This window comes from Bufo bufo, chromosome 3 (genome assembly GCF_905171765.1).
Source record: "Bufo bufo chromosome 3, aBufBuf1.1, whole genome shotgun sequence".
Taxonomy (NCBI): domain Eukaryota; kingdom Metazoa; phylum Chordata; class Amphibia; order Anura; family Bufonidae; genus Bufo; species Bufo bufo.
The window spans coordinates 649,794,374-649,808,555 of record NC_053391.1 but is presented as its reverse complement, the minus strand read 5'-3'; the positions used below and the strand labels follow the sequence as shown (position 1 = coordinate 649,808,555).

General features: G+C 44.2%; 1 protein-coding gene across 2 annotated transcripts in view; it reads left to right on the top strand.

Moving 5' to 3' along the window:
- Nucleotides 1–13,277, top strand: part of ACAT1 (acetyl-CoA acetyltransferase 1) — a 31,718-nt gene extending 18,441 nt beyond the window's left edge. For both annotated transcript variants that reach the window (XM_040426261.1, XM_040426262.1), the window contains exons 8-12: nucleotides 5,617–5,712; nucleotides 6,346–6,459; nucleotides 7,915–7,979; nucleotides 11,925–12,082; nucleotides 12,803–13,277. In XM_040426261.1, the coding sequence (XP_040282195.1) occupies nucleotides 5,617–5,712; nucleotides 6,346–6,459; nucleotides 7,915–7,979; nucleotides 11,925–12,082; nucleotides 12,803–12,923 (554 nt within the window). In that variant the 3' untranslated portion in view covers nucleotides 12,924–13,277. The remainder of the gene's footprint in view (nucleotides 1–5,616; nucleotides 5,713–6,345; nucleotides 6,460–7,914; nucleotides 7,980–11,924; nucleotides 12,083–12,802) is intronic.
- Nucleotides 13,278–14,182: the final 905 nt, after the last annotated feature.

The following is a 14,182-nucleotide window of genomic DNA, read 5'->3' as shown; positions in this document are numbered from 1 at the left end:
TTTTTATGGCAGACGCCTTGGCGGAATCGGTAAGATTCGCCGCTAAGGATGCCGACCTATTCAATCCGGGCCTTGTGGATGAAGTGCTGGTCCGGGGATTAATCCTCAAAGATGAAGTTGTTCTCCATCCCCTTCTCGGGGGAATACGTCTTTGGCCCGGTGTTAGACCGTATTTTAGAAAAGGCGGCAGACAGAGGTTTCCCTGAGGAACGACCCTATAAAAGGAAATTTCCCTTTCGTGCCTCCGCTAGTAAAGGTAGGCCCTACAGAGAGAAAGGGAAGTCGGGTCGCGGGAGCTACCCCAAGGGTGGCAAGGGAAGAGGCACTCCCCTCCCCTCCTCTCAAAGTAAATCTAGCGACAGACAATGACGCCAGAGTTGGGGGGGAGATTGAAGAATTTTCTAGCCTCTTGGGTTTCCATTACCCAGAATCCTTGGGCCCGGGAGATCATAAGATCCGCTCTCCAAATAGAGTTTTCTTCATCTCCCCCAAACCGTTTCATTGTCACCAGTCCCGCCTCATCCTCAGTAAACAAGAAAATCCGGCAGGGAGTCCAAAGCCTTCTAGAGATGGGCGTTGTAACCCAGGTCCCATTTTCACAGGTAGGGCAGGGGTTCTATTCAAACCTTTTTCTGGTCCAAAAGAAGGGAGGCTCATTTTACACTATTATAAATTTAAAGACCCTAAACAAACAAATTTATAGTTTATCAAAGATTCAGGATGGAGTCTCTAATACCACTGATAGGAAGAAACGCTCTGATGTGCTCTGTAAACCTAAGGGACGCCTACTATCACATCCCGATCCACCCAGATTCCCAAAAATTTCTGAGATTTGCAATTCGGGATCGCAAAGGCTCAGTCCTCCACTTCCAATTTACGGCTCTCCCCTTTGGAATATCATCTGCTCCTAGAGTCTTCACGAAGCTGGTGGTCGAGATGGTGGCCTCCCTGAGGCACAGAGGCTTGGTGATCGCACCATACCTGAACGATTTTCTCATAATTGGGAACAGCGAAAGTCGGCTCATAGCGGATCTAGACACCTTCCTATCATTCATACAGAATCTAGGTTGGTTAATAAACCAGCAGAAATCTAATCTCCAACCATCCAGTATGATTCAGTTTCTGGGGGTCATTCTAGATTCCCAAGTTCAATGCACGTTCCTACCATTGGACAAAATCGGGAACCTTCGTTTTAAAGATTCAACATTTTCAGAGCAGAAGGTCCTGCACCATAAGGGAAGCCATGAGCCTTTTAGGTGGTCTTTCATCTTGCATACCCTCTGTACCTTGGAGTCAGTTGCACTTCCGGATCCTCCAAGCCTGGATTCTCAGAACATGGAACAGGCAGCAGAACTCCCTAAATCAGAGTGTCCATCCCTCTACTAGTGAAGACTTCCCTAGACCGGTGGACGAACACGAACAACCTCTCTTTGGGAGTGGCCTGGGAGAAGGCTCCTTACGTTCAGATCCTAACGGATGCAAGCGAAAAAGGATGGGGAGCGAAGGTGGGGGAACATTACTTTCAGGGTACCTGGCCGCCAAAAACTCATTCTCAATCCTCCAACTTCAGAGAGCTGAAGGCGGTTTGGGAGTCATTGAGGGCAGCGGAAGACCTCCTCAAAGGCCTTCACATAAAAGTCCTATCCAACAACACGACTACAGTAGCGTACCTTTCTCGTCAAGGTGGGACAAGATCAGGGAAACTGATGTACATATCGGAGAAGATTTTCAACTGGGCAGAGCTCCATGTAAAATCCATCTCTGCGATTCACCTAAAGGGGGCTCTGAACATAGAGGCGGACTACCTCAGTCAACCTAATGGACCACACGGAATGGTCTCTGAATCGGACAGTCTTTCAAATGCTGATAGACAGATGGGGCGTCCCTCAAATAGATCTGTTCGCCTCAAGAGAAAATGCAAAGGTGCCAACATTCCACGGGACTGACCTTGTGCGCTGGATGCATTAACCATACAATGGAACTGGAACCTTTGCTACGCATTTCCTCCATTGCTTCTGATTCCCAGAATAATCCAGAAACTCTGCCAGGAATATACAACTCTGATACTGATAGCTCCTTACTGGCGGAAGAGAAGTTGGTTTCCTTCTCTGAAGAACCTCTCTGTAGAAAGCCCGTGGCCTCTGCCGCCCAGGAGGGATCTCCTTCATCAAGGAGCAATCTTACACCACAACCCGAACTTCCTAAAGTTGACAGCCTGGATCCTGAGGTGCGGATGCTAAAATCTCAGGGTCTCTCCGACCGAGTAATACCGTTCCTGGATAGGCGGTCCAGTCCCCAATTCTGAACCTCCTAACATTCAAAAAATCTTGTAGTTTCTCCAGCAAGGCCTTGAACTTGGCCTCAGACCTTCCACCCTTAAAGTACAAATCTCAGCCCTGGCTTGCTGCTTTGACCAAAACCTAGCTAACCACCGCTGGATCAGAAGATTCATGTGAGCAGCCTCACGCCTCCGTCCTTCTCTGAAATCTCGTATCCCTACTTTGGACCTCAACATGGTACTCGCAGGCCTGACACTCGACCCCTTTTGAACCTTTACTCGATTGTTCTATTAAGCATCTGTCTCTAAAGACTACTTTCCTTTATAGCCATTACGTCTGCAAGGAGGGCGAGATGGGAGCCATATCTCCGTATCACTGATGATAGATTCATACTTGGATTAGATCCAGGTTTTCTCCCTAAAATCTTATCTGATTTCCATCGTAACCAGGAAATAATATTGCCTTCCTTCTGTAACAATCCCTCTAACAGTAGAGAATCCACCTTTTCATTCCCTAGATGTTAAGCGTTCAGTTTTAAGGTATCTTGAGGTTACGAAAGATTTCCGCAGATCGGATAACCTTTTTGGTCCTTTTTCTCAGATGAGAGTAAAGGTTTAAAATCCTCCAAGTCCTCCCTAGCTCGATGGATTAGGGACACCATCTCCCTTTTTTATGTGATCCAGGGCCTTCCTTGTCCCTCCAATTTAAAAGCCCACTCGACTAGAGCCATGTCTTCCTCTCGGGCTGAGAGGGCCGGGGCTTCTTTGGAGGATATTTGCAAAGTTGCTACGTGGTCCAGCATACATACCTTTTATGAGACACCTATAGACTCGACCGCTCTAGTAGCTCGGACCCCCGCCCCCCTTAGTTCTATTATTTTTTTATATCTCCTTGTGGGCCGTCGTGGTAATGAAATGGAAAGCCGGAATTCGACTTGCCAGTAATTCAGTTAACACAAAATCACCACGACGGCACATATATTCCCTACCCTAATTTATTTATTTTATATATTATTATGTTTTTATTTTTTTTTTGCTTTGTTTCTGAGGTTATGAATTAATATCCTCTCGAGTTCTTTTTCTATCCACCACCTTTTTGTCTCTGTAATTTTGGACACACTGGTGTTTGTGGTGGGAGGGGGTGATTTAAACCCTCTCTCTGTTCCTGCCCCTACAGAGGTCAGGGGTCAATCTCCTTGTGGGCTGTCGTGGTGATTTCGTGGAAACAACGGAATTACCGGTAAGTCTAATTCCGGGATTTCAAAAATAGTGGCAGAGGTGATGTCCTGGTTGAGAAGGAAAGTATAATAATACCTTATCTGGACGATTTCCTATTGACTGCTCCATCGGCCACAATGCTAAGTAAACAGCTGGAATACACCCTGTCCAGCCTCTCTCGCTTAGGGTGGATCCTTAACCTAGAAAAATTAAACCTAGTTCCAGAAACGAGGAAGATTTTCTTAAGTACACTTTTGGATTCAGAGAAACAACGTTAATTACTTCCAATAGAAAAACAAGTAAAAAATGTGCCAGGAAATCTCCTTATTCCACAAGAAGGTCTGGTCCATAAGATCGTCCATGAAAATCCTGGGATTAATGACATCTTGCATTTCTATGTTCCCCTGGAGTCAGTTCCACTCAAGACCACTGCAGAAGACAACCCCGCCCTCTGTAATCCGGAGTATTTCATGGTGGAAAGATCCAGAGAATCTTTAGTTTGGGAATTCCTTGGACTATAGAACCTCAGATTATAGTGACAACAGATGCCAGCAAGTCAGCCTGGGGCGCCCAGGTACAAGACTCTTACTTCCAGGGCCACTGGGATCATAAAATTTCCGGGAGTTAAAAGCAGTGTTGGAGACCTTTCTAAAATCAGAAGATCTACTACAAGGTCATCATGTTCGAGTTCTCTCGGACAACATTGTAACAGTGTCCTTTCGGAAACATCAAGGGGGATCAAAATTCCCGCCCCTTCAGCATCTATCAGTACAGGTTTTCAGCTGGGCAGAGAAAAATGTTCTGTCAATATCAGCAGTCCACCTGAAAGGGGAACAAAATGTTACCGCGGACTCTTTAAGCAGACACTCCATACAACCAGGGGAGTGGGGTCTCAAGAAGGAAACTTTTTCATCTACTTTGCAGAAGATGGGGGACGCCGCAAGTGGATCTTTTTGCAACACGGATGAATTCCCATCTTCCCTGTTTCTTCTCACTAAACCCGTGGGACAGCCTACTAGCAGTGGATGCCTTGTCTCAAAAATGGCACATGGATCTGGCTTATGCCTTTCCCCCGTTTCCTCTGATTGGGTCGATCAGAAAAAAACTGCTCTGATCCTAGTAGCTCCCCATTGGCCGAAACAGAGCTGGTTTCCAGTTCTAGAAAACTTGGCATTGGAGGTTACGTTTTTTTTTCTTTACCCAGAAAAAGACCTATTGTCTCAAGGGCCGCTATACCATCCACAAGTGCACAAATTAAAACTGACAGCCTTGATTCTGAAAAGCAGATGCTGAGATCCAGAGGCTTGTCGGAAAAAGTGAGATCTACTATGGAAAAAATTGAGTTCCTGGTATCTGTGCTTGCAGAAGGATTCGGACTCTCCTTCCGTACAGGACATTTTAGAGTTTCTGCAAGAAGGTTTTGATATGGGTCTTCGACCCAGTACAATAAAAGTTCAAATGTCGGCCATAAGTTGGTTTTTTGTTACAGATTAGACCTCTCTTCTAATACAGACCTTGCCTTTGGACATAGTCTTACAGGCAGTAGTCCCTCCCTAAAATAGTTATCTGGTATTGCTCCATGTGTGCTGTCATGGAGGACATCCTGGAAAACATAATTTAGTCTTACCAGTAAATATCTTTCCAGGAGTCTGACATGACAACACCCTTATTCTCCCCCCATTATTGTAGATATGTATATATTGAGTATCAGTTTCTTACATGCCTTCTGTTACTTGACCGGTGTGATGGTTTAGAACACTGGCATTGGAGGGGAGCGAGGGGCTTTTAACCTCCTGTGCTTCCTATCCCTTTAGAGGTATAAAGTACATCCTCCATGTGTGCTGTCATGTCGGACTCCTGGAAAGGTATTTACTGGTAAGACTAAATTATGTTTTCTCTCATCTTGAGTGACATTTTGGAGCTTTGGAACAAATTACTCAAGTTACAATGGTCGTTCCTAGAACCAATTAATATTGTATCTTGAGGGACCACTGTAATTTTAAATGGTAAAATCTGATGTACTGAAAAGAAATGACATGCCAAAATGAGCCACTACTTGTATCCGTGTCCTATGACGTTGCGAATCAGCTTATTTGCTGAATCTCAGATTTTTCTTGCAGGGAAACCAGATGTTGTTGTACAAGAGGATGAGGAATATAAGCGAGCAGATTTCACAAAGTTTCCAAAACTCAAGACCGTTTTCCAAAAAGACAATGGTGAGGAGAGCTGGGATATGAGTGACGCAGAGGGGCTCATGCATTTATTATGTAGAGAACTGAATAGACTATAGACTGTCCATGTCTTCCCCTCTAATCTGTCTATCGTGAACTAACATGATCACGGAGAAAATGAGCAGTAAAAGGACCAATCCCAGTAAATTCTATATTGATTATTCTTTTAATCACATCTCGTACTATAAAAAAAAAAAAAAAAACTCGGTACAGATCCATCTCTGATTGTAAGGCAACTAGCTGACACAGGAGCCCTACCCCGCTGGTCTGTCTGCAGTAGTTGACTATGCATGCTAAGCACGATTTTTGTTGGCCAAAGCCTCTACCCTCAGCTACATGCAAAATCTGACTGTCAGGTGCCAATTAACCCTTGTGTTCTCTGCAAAACGTGCTTCAGGTACTGGCAATAAATCCTGCAGACTTGCACTGTGTGGGCAAGATTTTATCATGTATTTCCACAGCTTATGGTATAGAAGCTAACCATAGAACTGTCCCTTATTTTGATCAGAAGCGATGATCTGCGATTCCATTGACAATGTACTTAGTATGAATGTCTGCTCTGCTTGGCTGCTGGTTGAGGAACATTTCTATAATTTTATCTTCTTTTCATCTTTCCAGGCACAGTAACTGCAGCCAATGCCAGCACGCTGAACGATGGGGCAGCCGCCTTGGTTCTTATGACTTCAGAAGCTTCAGACAGACTCCAAGTCAAGCCTCTGGCGCGGATCCTTGGTACAAAACAAAATGCAATGCTTCAAGTTGTTACATTGATTGCAGAGCATAGTCTACGTCGACATCTGCGTCTCGGTGACGCTGGATAAAACCTAGAAAATGCTTTGTAATCATACGGCCACAGGAACCCATACTAAGCATTCACTGTGTATTTTAAATAATGTAATTCTATGGGTCGTTAAAATTATGGGGATACCAAATTTATAGTTTTTCTAGCTTTGCACTTCTAAAAATCTTTAAAAAAAAAGTTTGTGTTGCTTGTTCCAAGAGCTGTAATGTTTTTATTTTGACAGCTGTATTAGGGCTTAGTTTTGCAAGGTGACTCGTCATTGGTTACATTTTAGGGCACACATCTTTTTGATACATTTTTATTCAGTTTTTTTTTTCGATGGGGGGGGGGGTGAAGGATGAAAAAGAAATGGTTCTGACAACTATAAAAAAAAAAATCAGCATTAAAGGGGTTCTACATCCGTATTACTAATATATCCTTTGGATAGGTCACGAGTATCTGATCAGTGGGGGTCCGACACTCGGGATATCTGCTGATCAGCTGTTTGAGAAGGCAGCGGCACTCGCAGTTGTGCAGTGGTCTTCTCGCTGTTTCCTGCAGGCCAGCGACGTCACGACTATAGGTGATGTGTCCTGGACACAGCTCTGCCCCTTTGAAGTGTATGGGGCTGAGCTATGGCCAGGCTATTGAAATAGTCTTGACCTCACTGGCCTGGGGGAAACAGCGAGAAGACCACTGCACCTTTTATAGTTTGGGTAGTTTTAGGCCATTGGCATAAAGTGTGTGTGGTGGTTTTGTTTTTTTTAATTTTAGTGTTATACTTGGTGTACAGACAGCATATGGTAGGTCCTGTTTTAGGCATGTCGAAATAGGCTTACATCCATGGCAGACCCTGTTTGCCTTTGGATTTATAGTGGAGTGACCACTTCTGTCTGTAAAACCACTTAAATGATGTGTTTGTGTGCACAACACTTAACAAGTTTTCCAAGATTTTGATGATGATGACCAATCCTCAGGATAGGTCATCAATATTAGATTGGTGGTTGTCTCGCTGCACCACTGCCAAACAGTTGTTTGAACAGGCTGCATCAATCCGATGAGTGCCGCAGCTTCTTTCTAGGCCATGTGACGTCACATTTATCAGCCACATGGCGTAGGTGCGGCTCAGTTCACTTCAAGTGAATGGGGCTGAGCTGCAATATCAAGCACAACCTTTGTACAATGGACAGTGCTTGAGGAGGACGCGGCCTCCTCAAACTGCATGTCAGCGGGGGGTGCTGGGTGTTGGACTGCCACCAATCTGATAGGGAATAACTATCACAAACAGTATACCTCTTTATTAGAGAGTGTAGTGTCCTACTCATCATATCTATATGCTGTACTGTCACATGTGTGTTGCTTTATGTAAAATATATATATATTTTTTTTCCTCTACCCTTGTTCAGCTTTTGCTGATTCTGCCGTAGACCCAATTGACTTCCCTATTGCACCCGCATATGCTATTCCTAAGGTAAGGATTATTTCTCCGCTGGTTAGAGTAGCCCTGGCACCAGAGGTTGGCAATGGAACTACACAGCTCGTTCCACTGTGTAGTGGATGCGGCTGATTCCTGCAGCGCTGTTCCCATTGAAGTTGACTACACAGTGGACAATGCTGTGTAGTTCAGTATCGAACCTACGCTGAAACATCTGGGGTGCGGGATGTCTGACCCCCAGCAATTAGATATTGATGGTCTAAGGCAAGCTGAGGATGGGCCATCAATAACAAAATCCTGGAATACCCATTTATTTAAATGTCTACTTTTTAACAGTGTAATGTTTGCATCTAACTTTGGGCTGATAAATTTCTTTAATATGTTTGTACAACAGTTATAACTCTATTTTTCTGATAGAGCTTCAAATCATTACATAGACAGTTAATGAGAATCTGGTGCAAAAAGTATAAACAATAGGAGGGCACTCAAATATCTTGGACCACCAAAAACAGTTGCCTATAACCACATTTAATATAAAAAATTATTTTCATAAAATTGTACATACATGAAATAATAATACTATGCAAGTGTTGTACGAATGTGCCCACTTGGGCATAAAAGGCCTGAACGGCACCAACAAGCAATATAATAACCGCTCTTGAAAACTGTGGGCTTGATCCTAGGAAGGCACTCTGAGTCCCAATGTAATGTCCTATGGGGATCTACAATGGTATTGGTCTATGAGTTAGACTGCGCTACCATGAGTGACATAGCGAGGGTGTAACCCCATGGGGCAAGCTACATTACCCCTCTTCTTTTGCTTGGCGGAGGTGGAGAGCAGTCCTTGCTTCGCCGCCCGGACTCACCTCGTCATCCCGTGTGGTCTCTAGGTCTGATACGCGGCGTCCCACGTGACCTGGCGGCATACCACGTGATACACGCGGCTCGTTGGGGAACAGATCGATTGATATGTTGGGTCCTAAAGTCCAGACCATGCAATTATCCACAACTCCAGTCAATAAGGATCCAGGGGGCTGCCTTATAGTATCGACACCTCAGGAACTCGAAAGGAGGACTTGAAAAAAGAAGAACTTTGCTGTCTCGATCCAGACCTAGAGACCACACGGGACGCCGAGGTGACTCCGGGCGGCGAAGCAAGGACTGCTCTCCACCTCCACCAAGCAAAAGAGGGGTAATGTACCTTGCCCCATGGGGCTATACTCATCGATACACCATCGCTACGTCACTCATGGTAGCACGGTCTAACTCATAGACCAATACCATTGTAGATCCCCATAGGACATTACATTGGGACTCAGAGTGCCTACTAGGATCAAGCCCACAGTTTGCAAGAGCGGTTATTATATTGCTTGTTTGGTTCCATTATATTGCTTATTTGGTGCCGTTCAGGCCTTTTATGCCCAAGTGGGCACATTCGTACTACACTTGCATAGTATTATTTTATTTCATGTATGTACAATTTTATGAAAATAACGTTTTATATTAAATGTGGTTATAGGCAACTGTTTTTGGTGGTCCCAGATATTTGAGTTGACAGCACTAGGCAGGGGCTGAGGAGAGCAGAGCAAGCATTCCTTTTCATGACGCTTTTATCAGGAGAAGTGTAAATGTGAAGTTTTATTCTGCTCCTGAAAGTACCCAGGAGGCGGTGCTTCATTGTAATCTCTGCATTGAGCTGCTTCATAGCCCCTCCGCTCTGAGTGACAGCTGTATTGGTCTCCTGGTTGGATACTACAGCTGTCACTAAGAGCAGAGGGCAGGGGCTGTGAAGCGGCTCAATGCAGAGGGCAATTCACAGCAGTCCTCAACAGAATAAAGCATATTATATTCATATTCACCTTACTGATAATAAAAGCTCTACAATAGGTGCCCTATATGGCGTGGTCAGCAGTTTTGCCTGGGCAAAACTGCTGACAGACCCCATTAAAATGATTAAAATTCTGTGGGGTGTGGTCTGATTCAGGATGTGACAGGATGCTTTGCTCGGGGCTTCCGCCATAATTTTCTGCATATCTGATATTCTGTACATCTGGGCTCCTGACCGCTTGCAGCATGTTTTGAGATGCTCATGACTTGGAAAAAAGAGAGATGGAGGAGCGGCCACCCCATTATGGCGCCAGAGCCACTCCCAAGCTGAATATGGCTACCTGACTGGAGCGGTTCGCTTGTGTGACGGGGGACTCCAGATCTTACCCAGCTGGACCTTCCATGAATTCTCCGGTGAACGTTCTCCGACCCTGGATCCGGTACAGTGAGTCCTGCTGCCACTTCTAGTCTGGGAACTGTTTCGGACATGAGATGGCCCGCTCATGATACTGGCCCACAGTCTTTACATTTTTGATTCCTTGTACCGGATCAAGGTTCGGAGACAGTCGCCGGAGAATTCAAGGATGGTCTAGGTGGGTCAGATCTGGAGTCCTCTGTTGCATGGGCGAACCGCTCCAATCGGGTAGCCACTAGAGTTGAGTGAAGTGAGCTTCGGATGCTTTATCTGAAGTCGCTTCGTGCAAAACATCGAAATAATACTGTACAGTTTCGTCTCCGTACAGTAATAAAATGTGTGGGCTCCGATGAGCTGAAGTTATTCACGAAGTCGCGCGTGACTTTATTAAATAACTTCGGTAGTTGATTTTTTTTAAAACTTGAAACAGAACTCTGCTTCGGTTCCAAGGTACTAGTAGGAACCGAAGCAGAGTTTGGTTTCAAGTTTTAAAGATCAACTACCGAAGTTATTCAATGAAGTCACGCTCAACTTCGTGAATAACTAACTTCAGCTCATCGGAGCCCACACATTCTAATACTGTACGGAGATGAATCTTCGTACAGTATTCCGAATTTTTTAAAGAAGTGACTTTGGATTAAGCCTTCGAAGCTCTCTTTGCTCAACGCTAGTAGCCACACTTAAAATGTCTATCAAGCGGTGACAGGCTGCACTTCTTCCTTAGCTATGCTTATGGCACAAATGAGTGGCCTTAAAGAGGAAATTACTCTTAAGAGACAGGACATACGCAATATGAATGAGCACATACCAGCAGCTGAATGGCGAGTTAGTGACCTGGAGGACCGATTTCCGCCTGTGCAAAGAAATGTGAAAAAAGCGGGACATACACTGCCCTTCCTGTTGATCTTGAAAATTAGTCACAAAGAAGCAACATTAGGCTAGTAGGGCTGCCAGCGAAGGTTGAGAGGGCACTAATGCTACAGCCTCTTTTGAGTTTTGACTGTTGGAGAAATTTGGCGCAGAAACGCCATCTCAGCTCTTTGCTTTTGTACGCACCCATAAGGTGCCATTCCACCCTTTGCCATCGCCCTTGAGACCGGTCCTTCTGAAATTGCCATATTTCCTGGATCATGATACCATCTTCAGGAAGGCACGAGACCACCTGGATCTTCCTATAAATGGAGGAAGGGGGGGGGGGGGGGAATCGGAGAGTCCGGATAGTAATATTTTATTTTTCTGTTAGCGTATACTCCTGTTCACCATTTATACATCGGGGTGTAATGGCGAACCAGACTAATATTATTGCCTGGAATGTGTGATGTTTGGGGGATGCTGACAAGGACTATGCCATTTTACTTTTATTTTTTTTGTACTTGCAACAATTTCACCCATCCATAGTTTCTCACACAAACGTATCTTGTTGCGAATACTGCCCATTCCTATCATTCAAGATTTACTACTCGTGCTGGAGTGGTCAGTATCTTAATTCATAGGGCTGTTATTTTTCAATGCTTCAATCTTTTCACTGACCCGAAGGGTAGGTTCGTTTTGTTTGTATTGCTCCCTTTTTGAGAACCCCCTTGATTCTAGTAGCAGTTTATATTCCTCCCCCATACCCTTCTGAAGTTCTTAAACAGGTAATGGCATTTTTGTCGGCATACCCCATTGCTGCTTTGTGCATATTTTTTGATTTTTATATGTGGTATGTGATGTCCTGACTTTAGTTTTTATTTTTACAGATCCTGAGCGCTACTGGGCTAAAGAAAGAAGATATTACTATGTGGGAGATCAATGAAGCATTCAGTATTGTCGTATTGGCCAATATAAAAATGTTGGACATTGACCCTGCAAAAGTCAACATTAATGGTGGAGCAGTGTCTCTTGGCCACCCCATTGGGTATGAAGCAAATATCTCTATAAATTAGGGGAGGTTGAAAAAAATTATACAATGTATAGTTGATAAATGTATGACTACTGAGATCCCCACCAATCTAAAGAATGGAAGTCCCCTATGTGAATGGAGCAATCCTAAGAATAGGGGTCCCAGAGTTTCCTCTCTGAATGGAGTCATTGTGCATATGTTGGACTCCAATGCTCCTTTAATTTCTGTGGGACTGATGTCCCATCCTTTTGGATTGGTATTAAATATTGTTAATTGCACTGCTCCTTTACCAGGCCTTGCATTCTGTGCTCATGACATATTTAAAGGGGTTTTACCATGTAGGATAAGCCGGCACTGGCTGATAGGAGTCCCAGGGTGCAGAATCCAATGAATTGCTTGACTTAAGGATCCATTATCTTCTGTAAAACACAATGGCTCCTCCCTAAATTTTTCTCTGCACTGTGCCACTTCTGTCCAGGTACTGGTACTACAACTCCTTGACTTGCATGGGACTGAGTTGAGGTGCTGTGCACAGCACCTGGAGGGGAGCAGTGACGTGCAGATAAAATACTGAAGAAGCCTATGCCCCATTGATCTCGTGACTGGTTTAACTTTCTTTGATTAGAGTGACTGCATTCCCTAGTTTTTATGTCAACACCTGCAAAAATAGGAAAGCCCTCTTTATGTTGCCCCACTTTATTGCTGACTGAAATCTTTTTATTTGTCCTCCGCCAGGATGTCGGGGGCTAGAATTGTTGGTCACATGGCTCACGCGCTGAAGAAGGGACAGTTCGGTATTGCCAGTATCTGTAATGGTGGAGGAGGTGCCTCAGCGATCTTGATCGAGAAGTTATAGAACTTTAAAAGCCAAATGTCAGACCGTAAATCGGAGCATCCGCAGTCCACGCACTTTATAATCTTTTCTGTTACACTTAGAATTCTGTTACAGCTTTCTTTTTGGCTACAGGGATCCTTTTTATAATATAATTGGCTTACAAGGTGTAGAACCATTAAATGTCTAGGGACCTCTGCACTGCAGGACTTCACCTGCGATTGGGAATTCTCTCAACGTTGGCACGTGCTTGTACCCTGCCTTTACAAAGTATCTGACAATCTAGTACAGATGTACATAAGATGTACGTGAATATACAAGATTTCTGTCATCTCAACGGCTGAAGTGTTTAGACAGAAATCCTACATGTCGGTATCATCGAAGACCTAAAACTACCCCATGCAGTTTTGACCCGTAGGTCACACAAGATGCCGTAAAGTAGTTGTCAAAAAAACAGCGGCACTCTTATTAAAGTGTAACTGCCGTTTTATTTGTGTAATGTATGGGGGCAGTGATGGTGACCATTTTTGTAGTATACTTTAATTACTAAAATTGTACATTTTTATTAGAAAAATAGCTCTAAAGTATACTACAAAAATGGTCACCATCACTGCCCCTATACATTAGCTCAGTCACCGTCAAGTGATCAGAGCTGCGCTGCAATACCATACCCGGCCTGTTTCCAGGAGAGGTGCTATTTCTGGAGGGAAGGACATACCATTTCAAAAACCTTCCACGTTACAATAAATAAGTGACTCAGTTTCTGTAATTGGAAAATAAATGAATAACTTGTGAAGTCTATATGAAAAAGTTGACCTTTTTGTGAGCCATCCCCCATATTTCTACAAATTTTCTCTACAATAACTATCATTACAGTTTATGTAATAAAATCAGTTGCAAACAAACGTCTAATTTTTCAGTTATTTATGACTCGCTGCAGTAAAAAATATACATATGTTTTCAAGTGCAGTGTAATGTATGTACAAAGTCCTCTGGAAAGCTGAGTAGCAGCACATTTTTATTTTTCACACCCCAGCCGTAGCAGCGAAGAGATTTTTCTGCTCCCCAACAATCCGTTCCGGCTCTGTGGCACCTGGGCTGTCTAAACTGCACTTCCACCCTGTCAACTTCTGTGTAAATGTGGTCATGTGCAGCGCTACAGCCCATAACTTGCCTCATTTGTCGCCAAGCGGCACATCACTTCTGCGTCATGTACCGCTTGGGGACACATCACCACTGAGGCCAATCATTGGCTGCAGCAGCACATGTATCACATCCGATCT